Genomic DNA, 22,641 nt, shown 5'->3' with positions numbered 1-22,641 from the left:
CCGCAGTGAAGTTCTCCCTTCCTTTGCAAAGGTCAGCGCTGCCCTGGAACACAAGCTGGGAATGTGACAGGCTCCAAGAGCCACTCAGCTTCGGGGTGGGGCAAAGCGACAGGGAGGAGGGGGCGTGCATGCTGCAGTGACAGCACGGCAGGCAGCAAACGTGGCATTTCGATGCCATCTATAAAAGTTGAGACTTGGCAGGATCTTTACCTTCTCTACTTCGCCGTTGGCAACTGGCTCTGGCAAGGGACCTGGGGGATAAGACACAGACATGCAGTTACAAAGAGCCTGCAAAATCCTCTCTTAACCAGCACCCACTGCCTTTATTCGTCCTTACATCCAGGCACTGGGATCCGGGCATCATTGTAGATGCGGGGCTGCTTATCCAGCAGCCTCCCAGCTCTGCCCATGCACTGCACCCCGAAGGCACAGAGCTAGGGGTAAGGCAGGCTGTGCCATCATGCAGATAATGCTTTCGCTTGGCTGGCACTGAGACTGCCTTTGTACTGGCAGAGTCAAGTCAGACCCACATCACTCCCCATAAAATTACCCCTTTGGAGTGGAGGAGGGATCCGAAAGGCAGAGAAAGGGAATGCCACTCTGCAGCCTCCCTGTGCCAGATCAGCAGCTGCCCAGCGTGCCACTCCCAGTTACCCAGAAAGATCCAATGGCCGTTCACTTCCTTACTGCTGGCATGAGAGAGCAGATCCTTTCGTGATCAGAGGTTAGTCCTGGGGGGCAGGGCATGTGGCGGAAAACCAGCTCGTATTTACTCTTAATGGCAGCCAAAGATTCCCAGCTCTCAAATTCAGTGACATTTGCCACTATGGGATGGGAGCAAATTCACCCCCTCAAGTGAAGCTGGAAACGGTTCTACAGAACTGCCACAGACCAGGAGGAAGCTAGACAAAAAAGCACCTCTGAAGACACCCCAGAATCTTAAAGCACCAGCCACTGCTTAAAGCGGAACCCCATTATTATTGCATTCACCCCCCGTGGGCACAGGGCAGACCTTTCATTCCTCCCGCTGGGCACTCAGATCTTTCTGCCTGGAGTAAATAGGCTGGCTCCCGCCTCCCGCGGTGTCTCCTCTCCCCTTTACCATGGGAAGTTCAGTTTCCCAGAGAGAAAAGCCGCGAGAAAGCCCCCAAAGCCAGATTGCTAGGCAACCAAGGAACCAACATCCACAGGACTGCTGGCTCCCCCTCCCCCCCGTCTCCAGCCATGGACAAAGCTGCCGTTTGCCATTGAGAAGATCCAGCCCCTCTATCTGCCACTGCACCCGGACCTGCTGCATCTTCCCCGGCGAAAAAGGAGCGTTTTTACCGCAGGATAACGAACGCCGGGAAACCCTAGTGGAGACGAGGCTCTGTAGGTTCTCACTGTGATGCAGCGAGGGGAGGTGAACCACAGGCAGGGAGCAGAGCATTGACCTCACCTGACGACCTCACGGCAAGGACTTGTCTGCACTAGGATTTTGCGGCAGGATAACCACCGCGTGCCAGTTATCTTGTTGCGACCTCCCCGCCCAAACGCCCTTTGTGCAGCGAAGACAAGGACTCGTCTCCTAGCCCGGGTAAGTGCGCAGAGGGTTAAAACCGACCTTCTCAAACAAACACTAAACCATGGCTGAGCCCCGTGCTCAGCTGCAGGCTGTAGAAACACTGAGAACAGGGGCTGTGGTGGGGAATCCACATCCTCGCAGTCCCCTACGGCCAGAGCCTCCACTGCAGGGTTACGTCCCGAGTCTATGTTACTGGGAACAAGTGACCAGTGCAATGAACCCAAGGAGGTGGCTGCTGATGTAGACCCGGATGTGTGCCCCTAGAGGCATCTTCCATCTCAGCACTTCCCAACACCCCTTACGAGACCCACTTCACTGGTGGATAAGCTAAGGTGCCGAGGTAAAGTGACTTTCCCAAGGCCATGCAACAAGACAGTGGCAGACCCAGGAACAGAACCCAGCAGGCCCTGTCAAAGTGTTATTGCATGAAGAACTCAGGTGGCAGGAAAGCTCATGGGAAACTCCTGGAGCAAAAGAAGATAAGACCTAACCGCCTGCAGCCAGACACCAGGACGGAGGCAAGGAGAGTGGAGGAGGGGATTTTCTTCAAGCCAGCCTTGCCCAGCCCACCCCCCACTTTAAAGAGATCCTATGCCACAGAAAGCACCACTCTCCTAACCTCCCTTAGATCTGCCCCAGTAAGAATCTCAAGGCTCCCCAGGCAAGGCAGGGAACCCAAGCTGAGCATCTGTCCTGGGTGATGCTATTCTGAGGGGCCACTTAGAACATCTCGGTACAGACTCACCCGCAGGGCCGGGCTATTTCGGTGGGGAAGAAGGAGGTTAACAGGATTAATTAAGAGATTCTAGAGAGCTTCCTGCTTCCCCCCCAGGAAGCACATAAAAAGAGAGTCACAGCAAGTGTGACCTAGGAGGTGCCATTCACTTCCTCCTCTCCAGCAGAACAAGGGCTTGAAGTGAGACCAGCCCACAGGCGGTGGTGGAGGCTCACAGATATAAATGGCAGACACCTGTATCTAGCTCCCAAGATTTCCGGCTGGCTCATTAGACTCATGTCAACGTCTGCTCAGCAAACTGACCTTTTCCCTCAGAGCCAAGCACTAGATTCTACTGTTGTGAACCCCTTAGCGCCGCTGGCCCAGACGGCCATGTAGTTCTTCTCTGCTACTAAGCAAGATTTATCCTTCCTCAGAGGCCGGGTTTGGATTTAGAGAGTAATATACCAGGGGCATGTTTCAAGCTAAACAAAAAAAAAAAAAACAGAATCGCTTGTTTGCTTAGGGGTTTTTGAGCCACACTGGACCCAGATCTTCAGAGTCTGGTGGTGAAGTGCTGGATTTTCTGCTGCAGACCCTCCCCCTCCTCCACCCCCCCCCCAACCAAATCCTGGGTCAGGAGTGGAAAAGAACCTAGTTCTCCAGAACGTGAGCTCAGATCCTCAGCAAGCATTTCCCGCCCTTAACCAAGCATCTAGCACCCAGCAAAACCCAGCTCTCCCCTGGCAGTTGCTGGCAGACTGAGGGGGACACAGAATTGCCTAACCCGGGCCTACTCCAGCCACTGGAACTGCTGCAGTGTTAGTCCCTCCTGCCTCTCACACAGTCTGGCCAGAATCCACTCTTGTTTGGCATCCTAGAGTTCCGTGCTGCTAGAGGAAATCCAACTATTGAAACAAGAATTCTTTAGGCCCGATAGAAAGCTCTTTAGGCTGGTCACCAGGGCCCAATTAACACTAGGCTGCTATTTTGTTTGGTGGTTATTAGCCTTGCCAGATGCTGAGGCCCTCCTTGCAGACTCCCTAGCTCTCATGCAGTCAGGGGGTTCAAGCCAAGACCCTCACATGTTCTAGAAGAGGTGGCTTGTGGCAGGGACAGCTGGGCCCTCAAGCTTTTGCCCTTAAACCTCCCTAGTGGTAGAATTACATTTTTTTGATACAGTTACTGAAGCACCAAATCCAGTGTAAATCTTCGGAGGGGAGTGTGTTCCACTGGTCTCTAGGATAATGGGAGGGCATGGACCATGAGCTAGAGCGGCCAGTCATGCTCTTGACATGGCCTGCACTCTGATCCGGAAGAGAGAGAGAGAAATTGGGCCCCTCCTCTCATAAACCCTGTCAAAGTTTAACCATTTCAGCTATAAAATTCACACAACCCCGGACAGACGCCCGCACAGTCAGGGAGCAGGGTGACCGAGTGCAGGGGAACCGGGCCGACAGTGCCAGATCGTTCCCCATTGGCATATAAGATGCCAAGGAAGCCAGCAAGGCCTTTGGCTTGCAAGGTAGTTTCCAGCTTTGCAGGCAGAAAGGCTTTGATTTGGCTGCATGACACCAGTGCAAGCTACGTCACGTCCCTTCGGGGTTAAGTCTTGGCGACTTTTCTTCCCAGCTTCCCACGGAGCTGGTGAACCAGAGCGCACCTTGGAAACTAATTACGTGCTGTGGATTAGGAAGAGAGGCCACAAGCAGTCAGCACCAAGGGCTGCGTGGAGATGCTACAGAGGTCACGCCTCACCAGGACAGATCTCTACCCTCTCTCATTTTGGACAGGAAATGAAACCACCCATAAGCAGGAAGCCTTCTGTTCCCAGCCTCCATCTCCCGCCTTAAGCCATCTGTTTGCAGAGAACCTCGTGGCCTTGTCTAGGTAAAACCCACCCCTCCCCAGCACCACACGCAAGCCCCAGCACCGCAGCTGCTACCCTGTCACCTGTCAAGTGCTCCTCCGAGGGAACGACTTTGCACTTCTTGAAGAACTCATCTGTTAAGCTATCCACCACCAGCAGCTTGGTCTCATCTCCCCCAGCTTTGATAGCCGTCACTACGTCAGAGTGCTGCTTCCCTTCCATGCACTGTCCGTTCACCTGCCGGAAGGGAAATGGGCAGAGTTAGAGGAAAGACCGTGAAAGAAGGAGATTTGTACTGAATTACAAGGCTGGCTGCGGGTTAGACAGAAATGCTGATACCAGTCACATGCTGACTATTATCCCATTCAGTTGCTACCAGGCTGGTACGGGAACAGGCAGGCTATTGCAGGGCTGTACATTGTGAGCACCCCCCGCCCCCAAGCAATAGACACATTCACTCTTGCCTACGTCAGACTCTTGTTGTCCAGCAGCTTGAAACAGCCGGACCCCTAGCCTGGACAGGTGACAGTCCCCACGTGACAAGAGGAACGGATGCTTCACCTATGTTGTGACATTCCTCTCTCAGCTCCCATTGGCCTGTTCCACCCAAATCCTACACTTCAGAAAGACTCTGTGACCAACTCTCTTATCTGACTGCCACGCTTGGGATCCAGGCTGCCCTCAGACAAGTCACCACAAAAATATTCTGGCTGGCCCTATGGGAGGTGCGGAAGCCCTGAGCATTCAGCCCAATTTACAAGTGCATGTAGCAATGACGGAGGAGGAATGGGTTCCAATGACGCCTTTGCCAAAACCTGCCCAGGAAGAAGAGCGGGTCTGGAAGAAGAGCTGGCTGTGCCACAGAGGTCAGATCTGGAGTTTGACACAAAGATCGGGGCTCTGTAGTCTTGCAACAGTCACATTTCAGACGCTCTCTTACGAACGTTTCCTGTTTTGCACACGTCTCTCTGAGCCTGACCTAAGCAACCACTGGACCGCTCCTCCGCATTACCAGCTCTGAGCTGCGCGCCTCATTTCTGAATAGGACATTGACTACATTAACTCAGCTGACCCGTGCTCCTTCCTACACAGCTGTGCTGTGGCTGCAGCTGATCAGACTTGAAGCTGATGGCAGGAGCGAAAGTCCAGGCTCTCGGAGTACAGAGGCTTTTCATAAGTCCCATTCCTCTCTATTATAACTTAGGGACACGGAAGAATGCCTGCAGCGGAAAAGCAACCGAGGCTACGTCCACACTAGAAAAAGTTTGCCAACAAGCTATCCCATCAAACCCACCTTGTGTAGACATAGCTGATACCAGCCAGAGAGTGCTTTTTTGCCACTGTAGCTTGTATCAGTTTGGTGAGCAAAATAACCCATCCCAGCAAAAGCACTTTGATACGAGTATAGCTGCATCTACACTAGGGCTTTTGCTGGTACGGAAATGTCACATACGTACATAAATCACACCTCTAACCAACACTGTTATACCAGCAAAAGTTGCTAGTGTAGACCAGGCTCTAGTCAGGAATCATAGAAGATGAGGCCTCAGGAGATCATCTAGTCCAATCCCCTGCTCAAAGCAGGACCAACTCCAACTAAATCACTATGAGACACTACAGTGCTTTTAGACTGAGATGGAAACCCCAGGAAGGAAAGAGGGGTCTCTGGACCAAGAGGTAGTGGTCACTAGCATACCTCAAAAACCTGATCTAGTCCCTTCCTATTGGCCTTACACTGCATTCGGGAACTTCAGACTAGTGGCTCAGCCCACATGCTGCTTCCCAAGCCCAGAAGATGTTCATACGAAATCCACACTTATCTCCTCCCCCCCGCACCCCACTAGTCTACAGCAGTGCACACTTGACTGTGGGGAGCAAGGCTAACCCATAACTCACCATCTCACAGCCCCTCCTTGTACAGGGAGCACGAGGACTTGGGTTGCTAAGATAGGACAAAAGGATTTGACCAGCTGTAGACAACGGCTTTTTAACAGAACGAACTGATACAGCCCCACAGCTGACTCAAGGGCAGCATGTCCCACCATGAACATTTAACCTGTGCTCCAAGCGAGCGGCTGGCAGGTTAAGTCATGCTGGGGGAGGCGGAAAGGCTGGAGTGATTTGGTGGTGACTGTCCCATCAATGCCCTGGTGAGATTCCAGCAGGCTGAGTCAGAACAGTGCTGCAGAGACTTTCACCCGGGAATGTCCTGAAGACGGGGAAGTGGCTTAGAGACCAGGGCAGGAAGTCTTTGGAGAGCTCTGTGGAGGGCATTCCCAATGGCACATCCGGTACTAGGAAGGTGGGGTAGCCTGGAAAAGGGCTTGTTACTGGTTGTCCGGGCACAGATGGCAGCCAGAGCTCCGCCACCCTCGAGCCCCTGCAGGTCCCCAGAGCTAGCCTTTCGGGGATTAGCAGAGCAGCCAGCAAAACCTCATTAAAATCAGATTTTCTCTAAGTGATTAGTGCAGGACTACACAGCAAAGCTGCCAGGAGCGCAGGGCAGCATATGCACACAGGTTGGGCAACAGACCTGTGGCAAGCGCATGAGGCATTGTGTACACACAGGCTGGGGGACAGCTGCCACACGGGCTCCTACACACTAACTAAAGAGGCCAGGAAATCGCCTCTGCCATCTCCTGGCACACGTATCAGGGCCTGAACATGCTCAGTGTACCATGCCCTAGAAAGCAGAGCTGTCAGACAGGATCCACTGCAGATTCATCCTCCTACAGACAGCAGTGAAGGGATTCCTGTTAATGTCCTGGCCACAGACAACAGGTGAGGGAGAGGTGGGTGGGTGTGACCGTCCCACAGACTTTGGTTGTGACTATAAGATGACTGGGCCAGCGTCAGGACTCCAGTCATAGACAAAGTCACACTGCAGAGGCTGATTCTAACTACTCATTTCTTGATGGATAAAAACAGGCCCCAAGCGAATGGACTGCAAGACTTGAGTTTTCCTTACTTTGCACAGGAAGAGGACAAGCTTCCCACGTTACTAACCCCAGAGGAGGAGTCTGGGCCCAGTTCAGATGACTACGCTCGTGGGTGCAAGATGTGGAATGCAGCATCTTCATGACGTTGCCGATCTCCATCCCCCTGGCATCCGACAGAGGCCCCTCCCATGCACTGCCCTCTGCGACCTCGTCAGATGTTCCCATGCTTCACCACTCATTCTCTCCTCCTCCCCTAGCTGCACTGCCCCTGCCTCCTGAACGTACCTCAATGATGCGGTCTTGCGGACGTAGCCCTGACGATTCAGCCGGCGAGTCTGGATCCACGGCCCGGACGTACTGCCCCGGCTTGGTTTTGTCACTGTGGAGGTTGAATCCGTAGCCATTAGGGCCCTTCTTCATTGGACAGAGACGAGGCCGCAGCTCTTTCTGCCGGGAAAGAACGCATATGAAAGCGGTGGTTAGTAGTCACTTACCCTGCCTCCAGCCCAAGATCAGAGACTCAGCCCAGGCCTGATTCGGCACCCGTCCGGAAGCAATATGGTCTCACAGGACTGGGAGCCAACAGCTCTGCATTCCAGTCTTAGCCCTGCCTGCCATCAACTAGGTACATAGCACTGGAAAGTCAGCCTTTGTGTCTCCAGCTCCTACAGTATGTCCACACTGCGATGTAAACCCAGGGTTTGAACTCGGGCTCAAGCCTAATCCCCCTGCCGTCTACACACAAATTGCCCTAGCTCAGGACTTGGACCCAAGGTCATAGGACCCCACGGGGTTGGAGGTTCTGAGCCTGAGTCAAAGCGGGACCCAGGGTTCAAGCCCTATTGCTTTGCAATGTAGACACAGCCCCACTGACTCGTGCTCTGGGAGTCCACCAAAAGCATTCCATAATCCCACGGGCTGACTTTTTTTTGTCTCCCAGACAGTCAAGTTTTCCCACACTGCACCATCAACTAGGGGCTAAAGAGGCCACATTTTAGGAGGGTGCAAGGAAGTCTGGGATACGGGTGGTTGGACTCAGGCCCATACAGTGCAGATGCTGGAGCCCCAGGCTAGGACCCAGGGTTCAACAACAGGTGTTACAAATGCGTGTAGACGATCAAGTCCTAGGTTAAAAAACCCAGGAGCTGCTAACTTGAGTTCTACTACACCTGGGCTTCCCTTGCAGTGTAAACATATCCCTAGTCTGTAAAACGGACCCAGGAGTTAGCTGTGTCAGAGGAGTCGAGTACTAATTTCTATTAAGTGTTCATAAAGTGCTTTGAAGACACGAAGTGCAGGGTGTATTATATGAACACCCTTTCCTCTCCCAGGGGGGGCGCCCTCCCTTCCCTGGCCTGTCCCACAGATGGCGGACAGCACTCACGTTTCATTACCCGGCTGTTCACCTCCAGTTGCAGGACTCAGTGTTGCTTTAGAAGCAATTGCCACATGAGGGTGGAGGAACCGACACGCCCACCTGGCCTTGAAAGGCAGGCGGCTGCAGTTACTGAAGCCAAACAGATTACAGAGCACGGGGATTTCTTTAGAAAGGGATTCAAGCACTCCCAGTGCTGCCCAAACATACTCAGGCCCCAGCTCTGCGCTGCTGTTCAAATGGCCAGGCAGGCGAGCATACAGCAAGGTCAGGCCAGAGGCTACATCAAAGTGTTCTGTACCCAGGAGCCCCTTCCAATGCCCGAGCTTAGAGGGCAGACCCTCCCTGTTCACACACGCACCCTCTCTTTCATACAAGCACAATCCCCCTTTAGCGGATTTCTTTCCGGGACTCAGGAGGTGTTGAGTGTATCAGAATGAGCCATAAAGGGGAACAGACTGTGCTGTGTCGGACTACACACAGATACAAGTTGTGGACTCATCTCCCTGGACAGCTTCTCCCGCAGAGAGGCATATCAGGGACTCTCAGGTGCCGGTTTCTACTGATTCCCACCTTAAACGCCCCATTGTCCTGAACCCTTCCTCCACCATCAAATCAGATCACAAGGGAGCAGCGTCAGCAGGGCAACTTCCCACCACCCCAGCAACTCAGACCCTCTTGGATCAGTTCTTGGCCCTTCTCTCAATGCCAGATGCTTACTCCGAGAAGTAGAGCCTGCCTTCCACCCTGCTCCTCACCCCGGGATATCTCCGAAGGGCTGAAACCCCACAGGCTGCACCGTGGCACTAAGAGGCGTTACTCAGAAACCCTCCCTTCACCGAGAGGCACACAGCAGCTTCTGCACCTGCGCTGGCAGCGAGCACAGAGCAGCTGGCCTCACAAGCTTGCTGCGATTCCTGCATGAGCGTTGGAGCCCATTTCCCTCCTCGTGGGGCCTCCGAGTCAGTCAGGTGCGACTTCACCAGGAAACGTATTTAGTTTCCCGGGAGAATGGGGTTTTAGCATCTAAAACAACAAGGGCTTCTGGCTCAATGCCTGACAGGGCAGACGGATTCTCTGGCTCTACTTCTAGCTGCAGAGACATTCTCAGCTTGTCTCTAACAACGTCCAATCTACAGGCAGATGCTTTGGATAATTCAGCCCACGGTGTGGACTCAATGCTATTCGATGATGCCCAAGTAGCCAGGACAGCAAGACACCCACTTCATCCCATCTAGCCAGGAGCTTGCATCCCATCCCATTAAGCAGACCTGGCTAGAGAGAGCCACCCATGGAACAGCCAGATTTAATTACTAACTCGCGTCTAGAAACTGCACCCTGAAAAACTGCTAGGACACAGAGCAGCAGCCTGTCTGCTCAGCCCACAGGTCACCATGAACACATCATCATTAGCCTCCTCTCCAAAGCCCTTCATGGAATCAGCTCTTGCTCCTTGAGAGCGAGCGCATCACCCGCTCCATGGCCATGATCTCCTGCATTAGCTACCTTCCACCAGAACTGTGGAACCACCCCTTTCAGAACCAATGGCAAAACTCATTCCCCTGACTTGGGTTTCCCTCAGCAAGCTCTTTACACACACAAACAACAAGGTACTCTACTGCCTAGTCAAGCTATTTCTCCATCTGCTGGGAAGCAAGAGGTTAAAATTATTTCTCTTTTCAATACGTGGGAGGTGCTCAGACACAGTGATGGTGCTACACAAGTACCACAGGGTACTTCCAGCTCCTGGCTTGCACCCACTTCCCCTGAGAGTTATTAAAACCAGGCAAAAGTCTGAATAGCCCCACAACATCAGTGGCCCAGAAGAGATCCATCTGCCAGACATCTCTGAAGAGCAGAAGCAAGCCCATCTCTGGAATTAGACTCCTCATGTGCAGTCAGACCTCTGCTAAAGGAGAAACATCAGTTTCCAGTGTCACTCCAAGCTCAGCCTCCCCTCCTCCCAGTGTCCTCCACTCCCTTTCTATTGCATGCCAATAGCCACGCTGCTGGATACAACAGAATTTAGTGGCCCAGCTTGGTGGGTATGTGGCTCACAGCCAAGTCTGTGTTTATTGAAACCAGCGTTATATTTACAGTAAAGCTCTGAGAGGGACAAGGGTGGGGAGGAGGTGGAGGATGAAGTGACTATCAAGCTTCATTGGCCCTCAAACCAGACAGACCAATTACCTGTCCTGAAACTACCCACCAGCAGTTCAGCAAGAACAGAACAATCAGTTAAGGAACAGCTTTCCCTGGAGGATCTCAGAGCACATTAGTCGCACTTAACACCTGGGTAATGTAGGTGCCACGTTACAGATGGTAAAAAAGGCAGACAGCTTGGGGCTTGCCTAGAGTAGAGGTTCCCAAACTGGGGTTTGTGAAATGTTACAAGGGGTTCTCGGGAAAAAATTCCCTAATGGCAGACAGAGCTGTCCCTAGGGACCCCGGGCAGCCCGGGGCCAGCAGCCTTGAGCCCCTGGACTTCCAAGAGCTAAGCAGATGAAAGCAAGCCTATCTATCACACTGAGGAGATTTAAACTTCAAGACCCCTTATAAGAAATGGAAAGGGAGGTGGATATTTTTTGCTGTTTTTAAAATTAAATAGGCAGCTAGTATTGTTTTTAAAATTATTATGAAGAACAAGTTTAAGCTTTGTTGTAACGTGCGTTGTTTGCCTGGACTGCTCAAGACCTGAATGCTTGTGTAGGAGAAACTCTGAGTTGGCTTCTTAAATCCCTTCCTGCTGTTTCACATCTGATACTCCTTGATGAAACATAGGAGCCTTGTCTCATAACAGGCTTATTCAAAGTGATAAGCTACGAAAGTGAGATCTTGGAAAAGTGTTGCCATTTTCATAGTGTAATAAAAATACTGTGATGAAATAATAATAAATAGTGTGTAATAAGCATGTCATAAAAAACAAATTTTACATTTCCAAGATCACTGATTTTATAATTTATACTCAGGTAAAGGAGAAAATCCCTGGAAATATTCATTTTTAGGAGGGGGTTCGCGAGACTTGACATTTTAGTGAAAGGGGTTCCCAGGTTGTTAAAGTTTGGGAACCACTGGCCTAGAGCAACTCAGCGAGTCTTCAACTGAACGCTGGTGTCCCAACAACGCCAAGTCCCTGCTCTAACTACTAGGGGAAACTCTCAGTGACTGCAAAATTTGAGAAGAGGCCAAAGTATGGTGCAGTCAACACAGGTGGTAAAACAACATTTCTCAGGAGACAAGAATATCCAGCTCCCCAGGGATTTAGAGTGTCCCCCACCCCACAGCCTTCCTCCACTGCCTTTATGTGGAGATCAAAACTGCTTCTGAAGCAGCGTCTTAGTGAGGATCAGACTCTAGACATGCCTGTTGACACTTGCCCCCAAATGCCGCACGGCGGCGGACGGATTTGGAGCTGCTCGTAATAATCTGTGAATACTATTAACCTGGCCATTGTCTGCTTCGTGCATATATTGAGTTAATTCAACAGCAGCACTGTCATGAAATGCACCCAGGAAGCGTGGTGCAGGGAGGTGGAACAAAATATACACTTCTTAGAAAGAGCCTCTGTGATTCAGGAACCTCTTGTGCTAACTGGCAGAGGGCATGGGAGGCACAGAGCTTTTCATGGATCCCGAGTCAAGTACATGTACAATAATTCACCAAAGGGTGGCAATGTAAGGTCTATGCCAAGAGCTCACCAATCATCATAATCACTGCTAAATGTATGTATCGATAATTACAGGTTTCAGAGTAGCAGCCGTGTTAGTCTGTATCCGCAAAAAGAACAGGAGTACTTGTGGCACCTTAGAGACGAAAGCTTATACTCAAATAAATGTGTTAGTCTCTAAGGTGCCACAAGTACTCCTGTTCTTTTTGTATGGATAATATTTATGAAGCTATGTGTCTATACTGGAAACTAAAGCGTTGAATTGAAGGCAGGTTACCAGGAGGTGACGTGCCTGGGACAGGTTCTGGTAGGCAGGGGGTAGTAGATGCTTATCTCGCACTCTGGCCATTGTCTCTCTCACAATGGACGTCTATTAGCACATGTTGTCGCCACCAGCTAATCAAGATTGCAAAACCAACAAGAGATGGCAGAATCTACAGAAAGGAACACAGAGCGGGAGGGTGTCCAGCTTACGTATAAAGCTCAAAGGACTGTTTTGATATATCTGGGGTTGCAGGGAGAGACACCGAATCCTCCACTGAGGAGGCAAGTTGGCAGTGTGGCTGGCCTCAGGAAAAAGGGATTACAGCCTGCCTGGCTGAAAAACCACTGAAAGGACTCTGGAGTGAGCCTAGCTCTATAAGGCTAGGTCTACACTACGGGGGAGGGGGGGAGGTCGACCTAAGATATGCAACTTCAGCTACGTGAATAGCGTAGCTGAAGTTGCGTACTTTAGGTCGACTTACCTGGCTGTGAGGACGGCGGCGAGTCAACCGCTGCCGCTCCGCCGTCAACTCTGCTTCCGCCTCTTGCCGCGGTGGATTTCCGGAGTCGACGGCAGAGCGATCAGGGATCGATTTTATCGCGTCTTCACTAGGACGCGATAAGTCGATCCCCAATAGATCGATTGCTACCCGCCGATCCGGCGGGTAGTGAAGACGTGCCCTCAGACGCGAAGGTATCTAGTGAAATAAGTCTAGGTTCTAGAATGGGTGTTCTGATTTTATTTTACAGGGAGGTTGTGGAATCTCCATCATTGGAGGTTTTTAAGAGCAGGTCAGGGATGGTCTAGATCAACAGCTCTCCCAGCCCAAGGGAGGCATGGGAATGTGTCAAGGGAGGCGCAAGCTGTGTGCTTGCCCTTTTAAAAAACAACAACAACAACAACAACAACAACTAAAGAGCTCTGTCAGCCCTGGCTGGCTGGGGCTCGTGCAGAAGGGCTGTGCACACCCGGGAGGCAGGGATAAAGTGGACAGCCGGAGCCCTGTTGCCCTGGGGCTGACAGCTGGAGCCCCACCATGCAGGCTTGAGCTCTTCTTCCCCCACCGAGAGGCAGCCTGGGCTCGGGCTCTTCTTCTGGAGGTGGTGGGGCTCCAGCTGTCAGCCCCAGGGTGGCAGCAGCCACACAAAAGTAAGGGTGGTAATGGGGCACTAAGTCTGATATTGACAAATATCACTTTTCACATTGCCACCCTTACTTCTGTGCTGCTGCTGGGGGAGGGTGGGGGCACATAAAGGACTACAGACACAAAGAAGGGCCCGATCAAATAAGTTCGAGAACCACTGATCTAGAGAATACTTAGTCCCTTGGGGGGAAGGATAGCTCAGTGGTTTGAGCATTGGCCTGCTAAACCTAGGGTTGTGAGTTCAATCCTTGAGGGGGCCACTTAGGGATCTGGGGCAAAATCAGTACTTGGTCCTACTAGTGAAGGCAGGGGGCTGGACTTGACCTTTCAAGGTCCCTTCCAGTTCTATGAGATATACCTATCTCCATATATTTATTTAGTCCTGCTGTGAGTGCAGGGGACTGGACTAGAAGACCTCTCGAGGTCCCTTCCAGTCCTACAGCTCAATGGTTACACAGAATCACAGGTCTCCAATATTTCTACTTGCTGTCATTTGAATCTCCTCTTTGTTAAACAGACATTTACTGGTTTTTACTACGAACTTACCGAAGTGCTGTATGCTAAGAGGAAGGGTGATCTGAGATGGAACCGGTAAACTGGGGAGAACAGCTTCTCTGGGAGCAGTGAATCTGTGGCTGTGCAGTGCAACAGGGGCTGGACACACCAGGGGGCTGCGGAGGTTGAAGCGTGCCCAACGCTAACCTGCCGAGGGACAGCGGAGCCTGTGTAGGCCGAGTGGGGAGGATTTGCGTTGTCTGTGGCCAGCGAAGTCAGGGCGCTGGCCTACAACTGGTAGACACATGGCTTCCTTGCACTGAGGGCAGGTGGTAACAAGGTGCCTCAGTCCCGGGTACCCTGGGAAGCGCCCTGCTGCTCACTCTGATGCTCTGATTTCACACCCAGTGGAGCTCAGACTGGGTTTGGACCACAAGCCCAGGAAACCAAAAGCAAAGAACTTTGGCTGGATTGGAAGAGTCCCTCCAGCTCAGGGGGACAGAGAGCTAAGGTGAACCCAGACTCCAGAGGTCAGGGGCCTGAGCTAAGACAGGCCTGTCTAAGACACTAGTTAAGATAGACCTGCATGTAGCCACCCTGTTTTGAAATCCTCTCTCAGTCAGGTTACTCTTCACTCCTGGGGTTAAAGGAACAATACCTTTGCTTTAAGAAGGCTGGGTGGGTCACTGCATTTATTGCCAGCCACAAGCTCCTGAAGGGAAAATTTCCAGGTGCCGGGAAGCATGGTCGATGCCTGGGGCCGGTAGCCCAGGACTTGGCCTTAGGCTCCCTCTGCACTACAAGATAGGGGTATGATTCCCAGTGTGCATAGACAGACTCGTGCGAACTCACCTGAGCTAGCATGCTAACGTAGCTGCGGTAGCATGGGCAGTGGTGGCATCATGCCAGCCGCCCTGAGCAGAAACCTGCCTGAATCCCATGGGTATGTCCTTGGGGCTGCTAGCACAGTACTGCCACCGCTGCCCACGCTCACACTACTTCTTTAGCGTGCCAGCTCACAGGAGAGCGGGCACGAGTATGTCTGTAGAACCCAGGACTCAGACCACCAGCTCATAGAACAGGCTTAGCCTAAGAGTGGGAGAATCATGTGGTCCCACCCCAGTAAAACCACAGGGCCTTATCTGTGGGGATGCCCTCAAAGACCGGAGAAGGGTCAGAGATGTAGCTAGCCCTGTAACCATAACAGCGACCATCTGATTTGGACAGTGATCTAGACAGTGTAAAGCAAACCCTGCACAACACCCCAGGCTCTAGCTTAGACGCTAGGAGGCTTAGTGTCTGCAAAAGCACTTAGTCAAATGACAACAGGACTTGGCACAACACCCCCCTCTCCCACCCATAAGGGCTGATATGATCAAACACTGGGCTGGCGCCGATGCTGGCTTGGGGATTGCAGCACCATTTCCCAGCACTTGCAGCTGTCATCCTCTGGACCTGGGCATGATGGTAAATCCCTGACCTACCTACCCACCATACTTCCAGCGTTCCCTCACTGCGATACCTAGCCACCAACACCAGCAATTAAGCTTTGCATTAAAGTTTATTATTGCAAGCTGCAGGACTGCATTCTGGACTCTGCCCTTTCCCTCCGTCTAGTTAGACTGCTCGTTTGTTTATTTTTTTAAATATTGATCCATGAGCTTCTGCTGTTGGGAGACTTGTTCCCACTGGCTGAACAAGTTGTGCCCCTGCTTCCAAAATGCAGCCTCTTGCTCATCAGAGGCCAGTTCCCTGGTATCCTGAAGTTCCAAAACCAAATAAGCCTCAGGAGGAGTCTAACCAAAGGGACCTCTTGCTGCCAATGCATCCAGCCTGGGATTCACACAAGACTGCTGGAAAGAAGCCTCTCTCCCTGCCTCTGCTGCACCAGCTGGCACAGAGCTCATAAGGCCAGCAGGGCAATGCACTGTGGTTCCTTCATGGTAGTGGTACAGAACAAGGGCCCCAGTTTAACAGTGCCATGAGCAGCGCTCAGTTTGCCTCTTACCGAGGACAAATCACAGCAGAGTCTTGAGCAAGACGTCACATTTACCGGATCTCCTGCCCCAGCATGTTGCCAGCGTGATAGAGATGGCTCCACTCCATGTCCGCGCACACACACACACACACCCTCCGCTCCGCTGGCAGAGGCAGCAAGTTACTTCCCACCGATAACTCCGAACAAAGCTGGGAGGCCGGGTTATTCCCACCACAGGGAGCGCCCGGAGCCAGGAGGCGTGGCGAGAGGACTTTGCACAGGCATGGCTGGTGCGGCCGAGTCCCGTGGGCGGTTTATAAATAAGTCATTAATATATTCATTACATTTCATCCTCTGAAAGGCAGGATCCCTCATTAACTCTGGCCTCACAACAAGCCTGCCCAGCAGGGGGTCGGGGCTAAACAGGGCCTTTGAAGGGGGATGAATTTAAAGACCAGAGTTTTTCTGGGGGGTTGGGGGAAAGAACTTTATGAGCCGCTGAAAAACTCATTCCATCTCCTCCCCCCAACCCCGGGCTACGGAACGTATTCCCCAGTGCCAAGTTCACACCGGTCATTTCCCTGCGCTGCCCCCGCCACAGCAGGGGCTGCATTTCTAACGGGCCTCCCAACTGGTTTCATTCAGCTTCAGAATTGAAGGGCCTGGGGCCTTTTCAAAGACAGGAAGGTAAGACAACACCCCCCCACAAAGGACACTAAACCAAACCCTCTCCTCTGAACGCTGAGCCTACCCCCTGTTGTTCTCAGGCAGCTCGGTGGCCAAGAAACCATTTCGACCGCTTGGATTTTTTTAGCGCATCTCTATCTGCCATGCTCAGTGCAAATCTACTCCCATGAGAACGCAGAACTTCCGCTGCAGTCTCTGGAGACAAAATGTATATCCTGCCACCATGTCCATGGGGCTCCCCACACTTCCTGTGGACACACTCAGCCGGGATCCCCAGAGGTGGGCATGGAGGGATAGGTTAAGGCAAGATCCAGAGATCCTAGATAGGGAGGGGACCCACAAATCCAAGCTACCCCAGGGCAGGGCTACTATCAGACAGTGGTAAGCGCTGCCCTGGGGACTGGGGAACAGGAGGGAGCATTGGCAGAGCAGGGAGCCTGGAGTGTTGCTTTTAGAAAGGGAGGGGGGCTTTGTTGGAGTTGGATCTGGGCCTCATTTAGCCCCGATCCACCTTTGTGGGCAGGCTGTATCTAGAGCAGGGGTGGGCAAACTTTTTGGCCCGAGGTCCACATTGGGGTTGTGCAACTGTATGGAGGGCTGGATAGGGAAGGCTGTGCCTCCCCAAACAGTCTGGCCCCCGCCCCCTATCTGCCCCCTCCCACTTCCCGCCCCTTGACTGCCCCCCTCACAACCTCCCACCCATCCACCCCCCCTGCTCCTTGTCCCCTGACCACCCCCTCCCAGGACCCCCACCCCTTATCCAACACCCCCTGCTCCCTGTCCCGACTGCCCTCCCAACCCCTATTCACATCCCTGCCCTGACAGGCCCCCCGGGACTCCCACTCCCAACCCTCCCTGTTCCCCGTCCCCTGACCGCCCTCCCCAAAACTCCACCCCATCCAACTCCCCCCTCCTCCCTGACTGCCCCCCACGACCCCCCGCTCCCTTACCAGCAGCAAGAGCTTGCAGCCGCAAGACCTGGCCAGAGCCAGCTGCGCTCCCCATGCTGCCCAGCGGGAGCAGCAGGCCAGAGTGCGGCCCGCATGGCTGCGGCCGGCGGGGGGGGGGGGGGGGGGGGGGGGGGGCGCCAGGGACTAGGCTTCCCGGCCGGGAGCTCAGGGGCCGGGCAGGACGGTCCCACGGGCTGGATGTGGTAGTTTGCCCACGTCTGATCTAGAGCCAAGCCAGAGGCTGATTGTACATCAGTCCTTGACTGACACTCCAAAACCACTCAGCACTCTTTTAGCCAAAGATTTTAAACTGTGCAGCTCTCTTGGTTTAAGTGTGGGGGAGGATGGGTGTCTGCCCACCGTGGATCAGATCTCAATGTAAAAACTCTTCTGGACGTAGGGTGAGATCTTCATAAGCTCCAAGGTTCCACCGAAAGTCAGTGGGACTTAAACTCCAAAGCTACTTCAGCACAGACAGGGTGAAACTGTTTGTACTCATAATACGAAGCTGGACAGGCCTCTTGGTGAAGGAGGTGCCGATCGCCATTTGCAACAGGCGTGGAACGGTGTTGCTGAACTTTTTGTCCTGTGTTTGTTCAGTTCTTTGCACATGGGGCCCTGGGCCATGACTGCGGCTCATGGGCTCTGTTGCAATACAAGTAATAAATAGCAACACCTAGATATGAAGGTGTCCTTCACCATAGTATCTGAGCGTAACGCTTCACCTGACCAGCGCCAGCAGTCACAAACAAGCTTTTAATCTCGAGAGCGGGGCTTGTTCTCCAGAATGTAGGACAATGGCCTGGAATGACACAGTCTAAGAGAGTAATATGGAAAGCTACAAATGAAGGGGTATCTTCTCTTACAGAACTGTTTCCTCTACCTATAGTCCCACGCTTCAACATTCCCAGCAAAAAGTCATCTGGGGCTTCTACTTCCCAGTTCCTGCTAACCACCATCCCCACTGTAGCCATGCTCTCATCTTAGCGTATAGCCTTAGCGCCTTCATGGAGTGACACCATCCATACAATTTGTTAACCTGGGCAACTTACTGCCGTAGGTTAGTAGGATTGAAAGGGGGTTGGATTTGTTATATGGATAATGAAGATATCCAGTGACATGATTTTTTTTTTTTAATTAACCGTATAAACCCTCATGCCGCAGCGCACAAGCCAACCACTCAATGACCGGGCTGGTGAGGGACTCCCCACTATGGGCAGCTCATTCCACCACCACCCATTGTGAAATTTTTAACACCTTCCTCAGAGAGGAAGGATGGACCAGTTAGAACACTAGCTTGGGACTGACTTGGGAGACTCAGGGTTAGTTTCCTGCTCCACCCCAGACTTCCTGTGTGAACTTGGGCAACTCACTTAGGATCAGTTTCTTACGAGAATTTAGGCACCCAACTCCCATAGTTATGAGCTAGGTACCCAAACACCTTTAAAAGTCTCCCCCTTAGGCTCTCTGTGCCTCCGTTCCCCATTTGTAAATGGAAGCTAATACTTCCGTACCTCACCGTGCACTGGAGGCGCTCAGATGCTACCAGAAGGGGGACCATATAAGGACTTAAGACTAGACTAGACATCCTCTGAAACACCTGGCACAGGTGGCTGTCAAAGATGGGATGCTGGACCAGTGGTCTGACCCAGTATGGCAATGCCTACGTTCCTAGAATCCTCCTCCTTTGAGGACAGTTCTAGGTTATTTTTTTTTAAGCTGTTACAATCAAAGACTAATTTCCTTTCCCCTTAATTCCTGGTACATGTTGACTTGCCATTAAAATATTTGATAAAGAAGCTGTTGCCCATTTTGCACAAGGAACAATCCACTATCTAAAGGTCACCTTCAAACAGGGTCTTTGATCCACCTTTGTGACCACTAGGATTGTTGTTTGGGTTACTAAAAACAGTCTCAGCTCCCCCAAACTCTAAATTCCCTTTAACCATCAGACGCAAAGCAAGCCTTAGCATACAAGTTCCCTTTCTTCATACCAGTCAGCCAGCTAAACCGGATGCCGTGCATGCCTTTCAGTTCCTTGTTGTATGCCAAGGAGCGCATTGCAGTTGTTCCTGTGATACAGCAATCTCAACGTATAGGAGGTGCAAGGTGACCACTGTCAGATTCTGTGAAACATGCAGGTTTGTATTGTGTTGCATTTGACAAACAGAATGGCAACATACTAGAAGAAGCAGAGGTCAGGGTGACCATTCATCCTGATTTGGGGAATTTCCTCACTTGAGCGCTACAGCTACCATCTACACGGCAGTGCATCCTAGAGGCCTCATTGAGATTCCCCCCTCCCTCGCCCCCGTTGTGCTCGGCACTATAAGGGACAGTCTCTACCCCCACAAGAGCTTAGAGACTAACAAGGTTGATATTCTCAACCTTTGCGTTGCATTACTGCTCAGTTTTGGGCCTGGAGCCTACTGTACCAAAATGCGTACTAGAGCCAAAGTCTCCTAGATTAACCACACCTGACTCTTCGCCCACATACTGTATCAGGAAACACCTTGACAGAGAAAGAGGGTGAGACAATGTCTTTTATTGAACCAACTTCTGCTGGCGAGAGAGAGAGAGAACTCTTCCTCTGTGTAGCTCCAAAGCTTCTCTGTCTCACCAGCAAAAGTTGGTCCAGTAAAAGATGTAACCCCACCTACCTTGTCTCTCGAATATCCTGGGACCGACACTGCTACCACGACACTGCTATCACAACACTGCAGGAAAACACCTTTGACAGAAACCCACTATGCCCACAGTGCCCCTTCAAGATCCCTTAAGGTGCAAGATGCTCTGGCTTCTTGCCCTGCACACTAATCTCACTACAATGCCATGCTCTGAGCAGAATGTACCATGACAATGAACAAACAAGCAGAACAAGTTCCTTCCGAAATATGGTTTGCTTTTGAAACAAGAGATGGGCTCCTCCCCCCGTCTCAGATTCCTCCTCCACAGCTGAGGCTCAGGGTTTGACACTGGTTAAGCAATAAATCCCAGCAAAAAAAGAAGGGGCAGAAAGTACCCCAGCATGACTCCAGCACTCATCCTCTGGGCCCATGCCCACACCCTCATGAGTTCTAGGGCACAGGCAAGAAAAGACTCAACCCTCGGAAAGACTTTCCCATTGCTAAGACTGAAATTCCCGCCGACACAATGGTGCAAAGGAAGAGCTGCTGAACCCTCCCCCACCCCGTCAGAAACCCACACAGACTCTTCCTTCCTGAGCACGTCAAACTATCAGCAAGAGACACATGCAAGGACATCTAAGTTCCCCACCTCCTTTCTCCCTGCAGAACAGGGCATCCCTGTGAACCCAGCATCACGGAATCCAGGTGCTGGTCTAAATCGGATCAGTGACACACAATACATTTCACTTTAGGTCCCCACTGTAAACAGGCTCTTACCCTTGGAAAGCTGGATGCCTGGGGCCCAGCCAAACCCGATTACTAAGGAGACACACCTGGGTGTGCATCAGGTGACTTCCCTATCAAGAAGGGCAGGAGGCTGCTGTAAAGTGGGGGGGGGGGGGGGGAGTTCAGGAAGCTGTGGCAAAGACTGAGGAAAGGCTCCTGCAGGGAGGACCCAGAGACCGGTAGAGTTGCCCCAGTGAGGAGGGCTAGGAGTAGCCTGCTAAAGCAGGAAGGCCCTGAGATACCAGGGGAGTTGGAGGCTGAGCCCAGCTTAAAGATGGAGGGAAGATTTTTGGATTTCAACTTAAACTTGAAGTTAATAAACTAGACTCTACAGGAGGGCTGCTGTTATTGGGATTTGTAAAAGCCTTGTTTGGAATTTATTGAGGAACCAAGAGGGGAAACTGAGGCAAGGGGCCACTTGCAGAGCTGCCCTGAGGCCACCTGAGAGGAGGCCACTCATTTCCAGCAAGCAAGTACCTCTCTCTGACATTGACACTGGATGCCTGTGCCCACATTTAAACCATTTGCCAACACTTAAGACCAGAGAATTTGCAGCCACCTGGTAAGTATCAAGCTCACCCAAGCTACAGATTGGCTTGGGGTAGTACCCAGCATGCTTTCTGATATTATTTTGAAGAGGCCTTTCCTGCACTGAAACTGTGCTAGCTGGTGCTCTGCCAGAGAGCTGGCCCATCACAGTTCTTGAGTCTTTGCTTGACAGCAGTTTTGTAACCCAGGTGTAATTCATGAGGTTCAGCCTCCACTTTGCATAGGGCCTTATTAACAGTGGAGTGCAGATGGCTGCTTGAATTACCCACTTGCAGCCTGGCTCTGTACAACACAGAGATGCAAAAGGCGTCTTTGCAATGCGCAGTTGTACTGCACAGTTACGAACAATCAGACTGACTTGAGATGCATTTTATGCTCCTCCACGTCTGCTCTGTGACTGAGGAGAGAGTTTCTTAGCATTCTAGGTAGAGCTTTTAGCTTCACCATTTCTCCCTGCTTCTAGGTTTCAAAAGCCAGGTGGGAAGTCAGCAGCGATTCACCCTCATTCCTAGCCATCCCTCGCATTACATCCTCATGAGAAACTCACTATTCCATTACCTAGGGGATCGCACGTGGTACAAAGAGAGCTGCAGTTTAACACTAGCTTGAGAGATGAAGGTCCCAGGAAGCGGGATGGCTGCTTGAGTTGGCGGTGTTGCTGAAAGCTTCACTACTGTTCAAATCTGCACTCTGACCGCTGTCAAGATGGGGGCAGCTACAGTCTGCAACAGGTCAGGATGCAGCATTAGCAGCTGCCGCCTGGCTCAGAAAGTAACATGTGGTTTTCAGACACCCACATGTTGCTTCAGCACTTGGCAGGAAGCGCAAATGCTATGAGCAGAAAGTCGAGCACAGCCCACTACTTACAGTTGTGCCTCAAGTTGTTATGCAAGTAGTTGCTCCTAAGGCTGCAGCAGAGGCTGGACCAGAGAGGATACAGTCTCTCTTGACCCTACGCATAAATAGTAGGGCCCAATTTGGGCTCAGTTTAGTCATTCTGCAAAGAGAACCACCCCCACCCCCTTCTCCC

General features: G+C 51.9%; 1 protein-coding gene across 1 annotated transcript in view; it reads right to left on the bottom strand.

Annotated features, from left to right (window-relative positions):
* SLC9A3R1 (SLC9A3 regulator 1) overlaps window positions 1-22,641 on the bottom strand; it is a 37,488-nt gene that overhangs the window by 4,240 nt on the left and 10,607 nt on the right. The window contains exons 2-4 of the mRNA XM_024215212.2: window positions 7,374-7,535; window positions 4,233-4,386; window positions 211-251 (exon numbers count right to left, since the gene is read on the bottom strand). Coding sequence (XP_024070980.2) covers window positions 211-251; window positions 4,233-4,386; window positions 7,374-7,535 — 357 coding nt within the window. The remainder of the gene's footprint in view (window positions 1-210; window positions 252-4,232; window positions 4,387-7,373; window positions 7,536-22,641) is intronic.

This window comes from Terrapene carolina, unplaced genomic scaffold (genome assembly GCF_002925995.2).
Source record: "Terrapene carolina triunguis isolate 2854851 unplaced genomic scaffold, T_m_triunguis-2.0 Scaffold192, whole genome shotgun sequence".
NCBI lineage: Eukaryota > Metazoa > Chordata > Testudines > Emydidae > Terrapene > Terrapene triunguis.
Note: the sequence above shows the minus strand (reverse complement) of the source record. Positions and strands in the feature narration are given on the sequence as shown.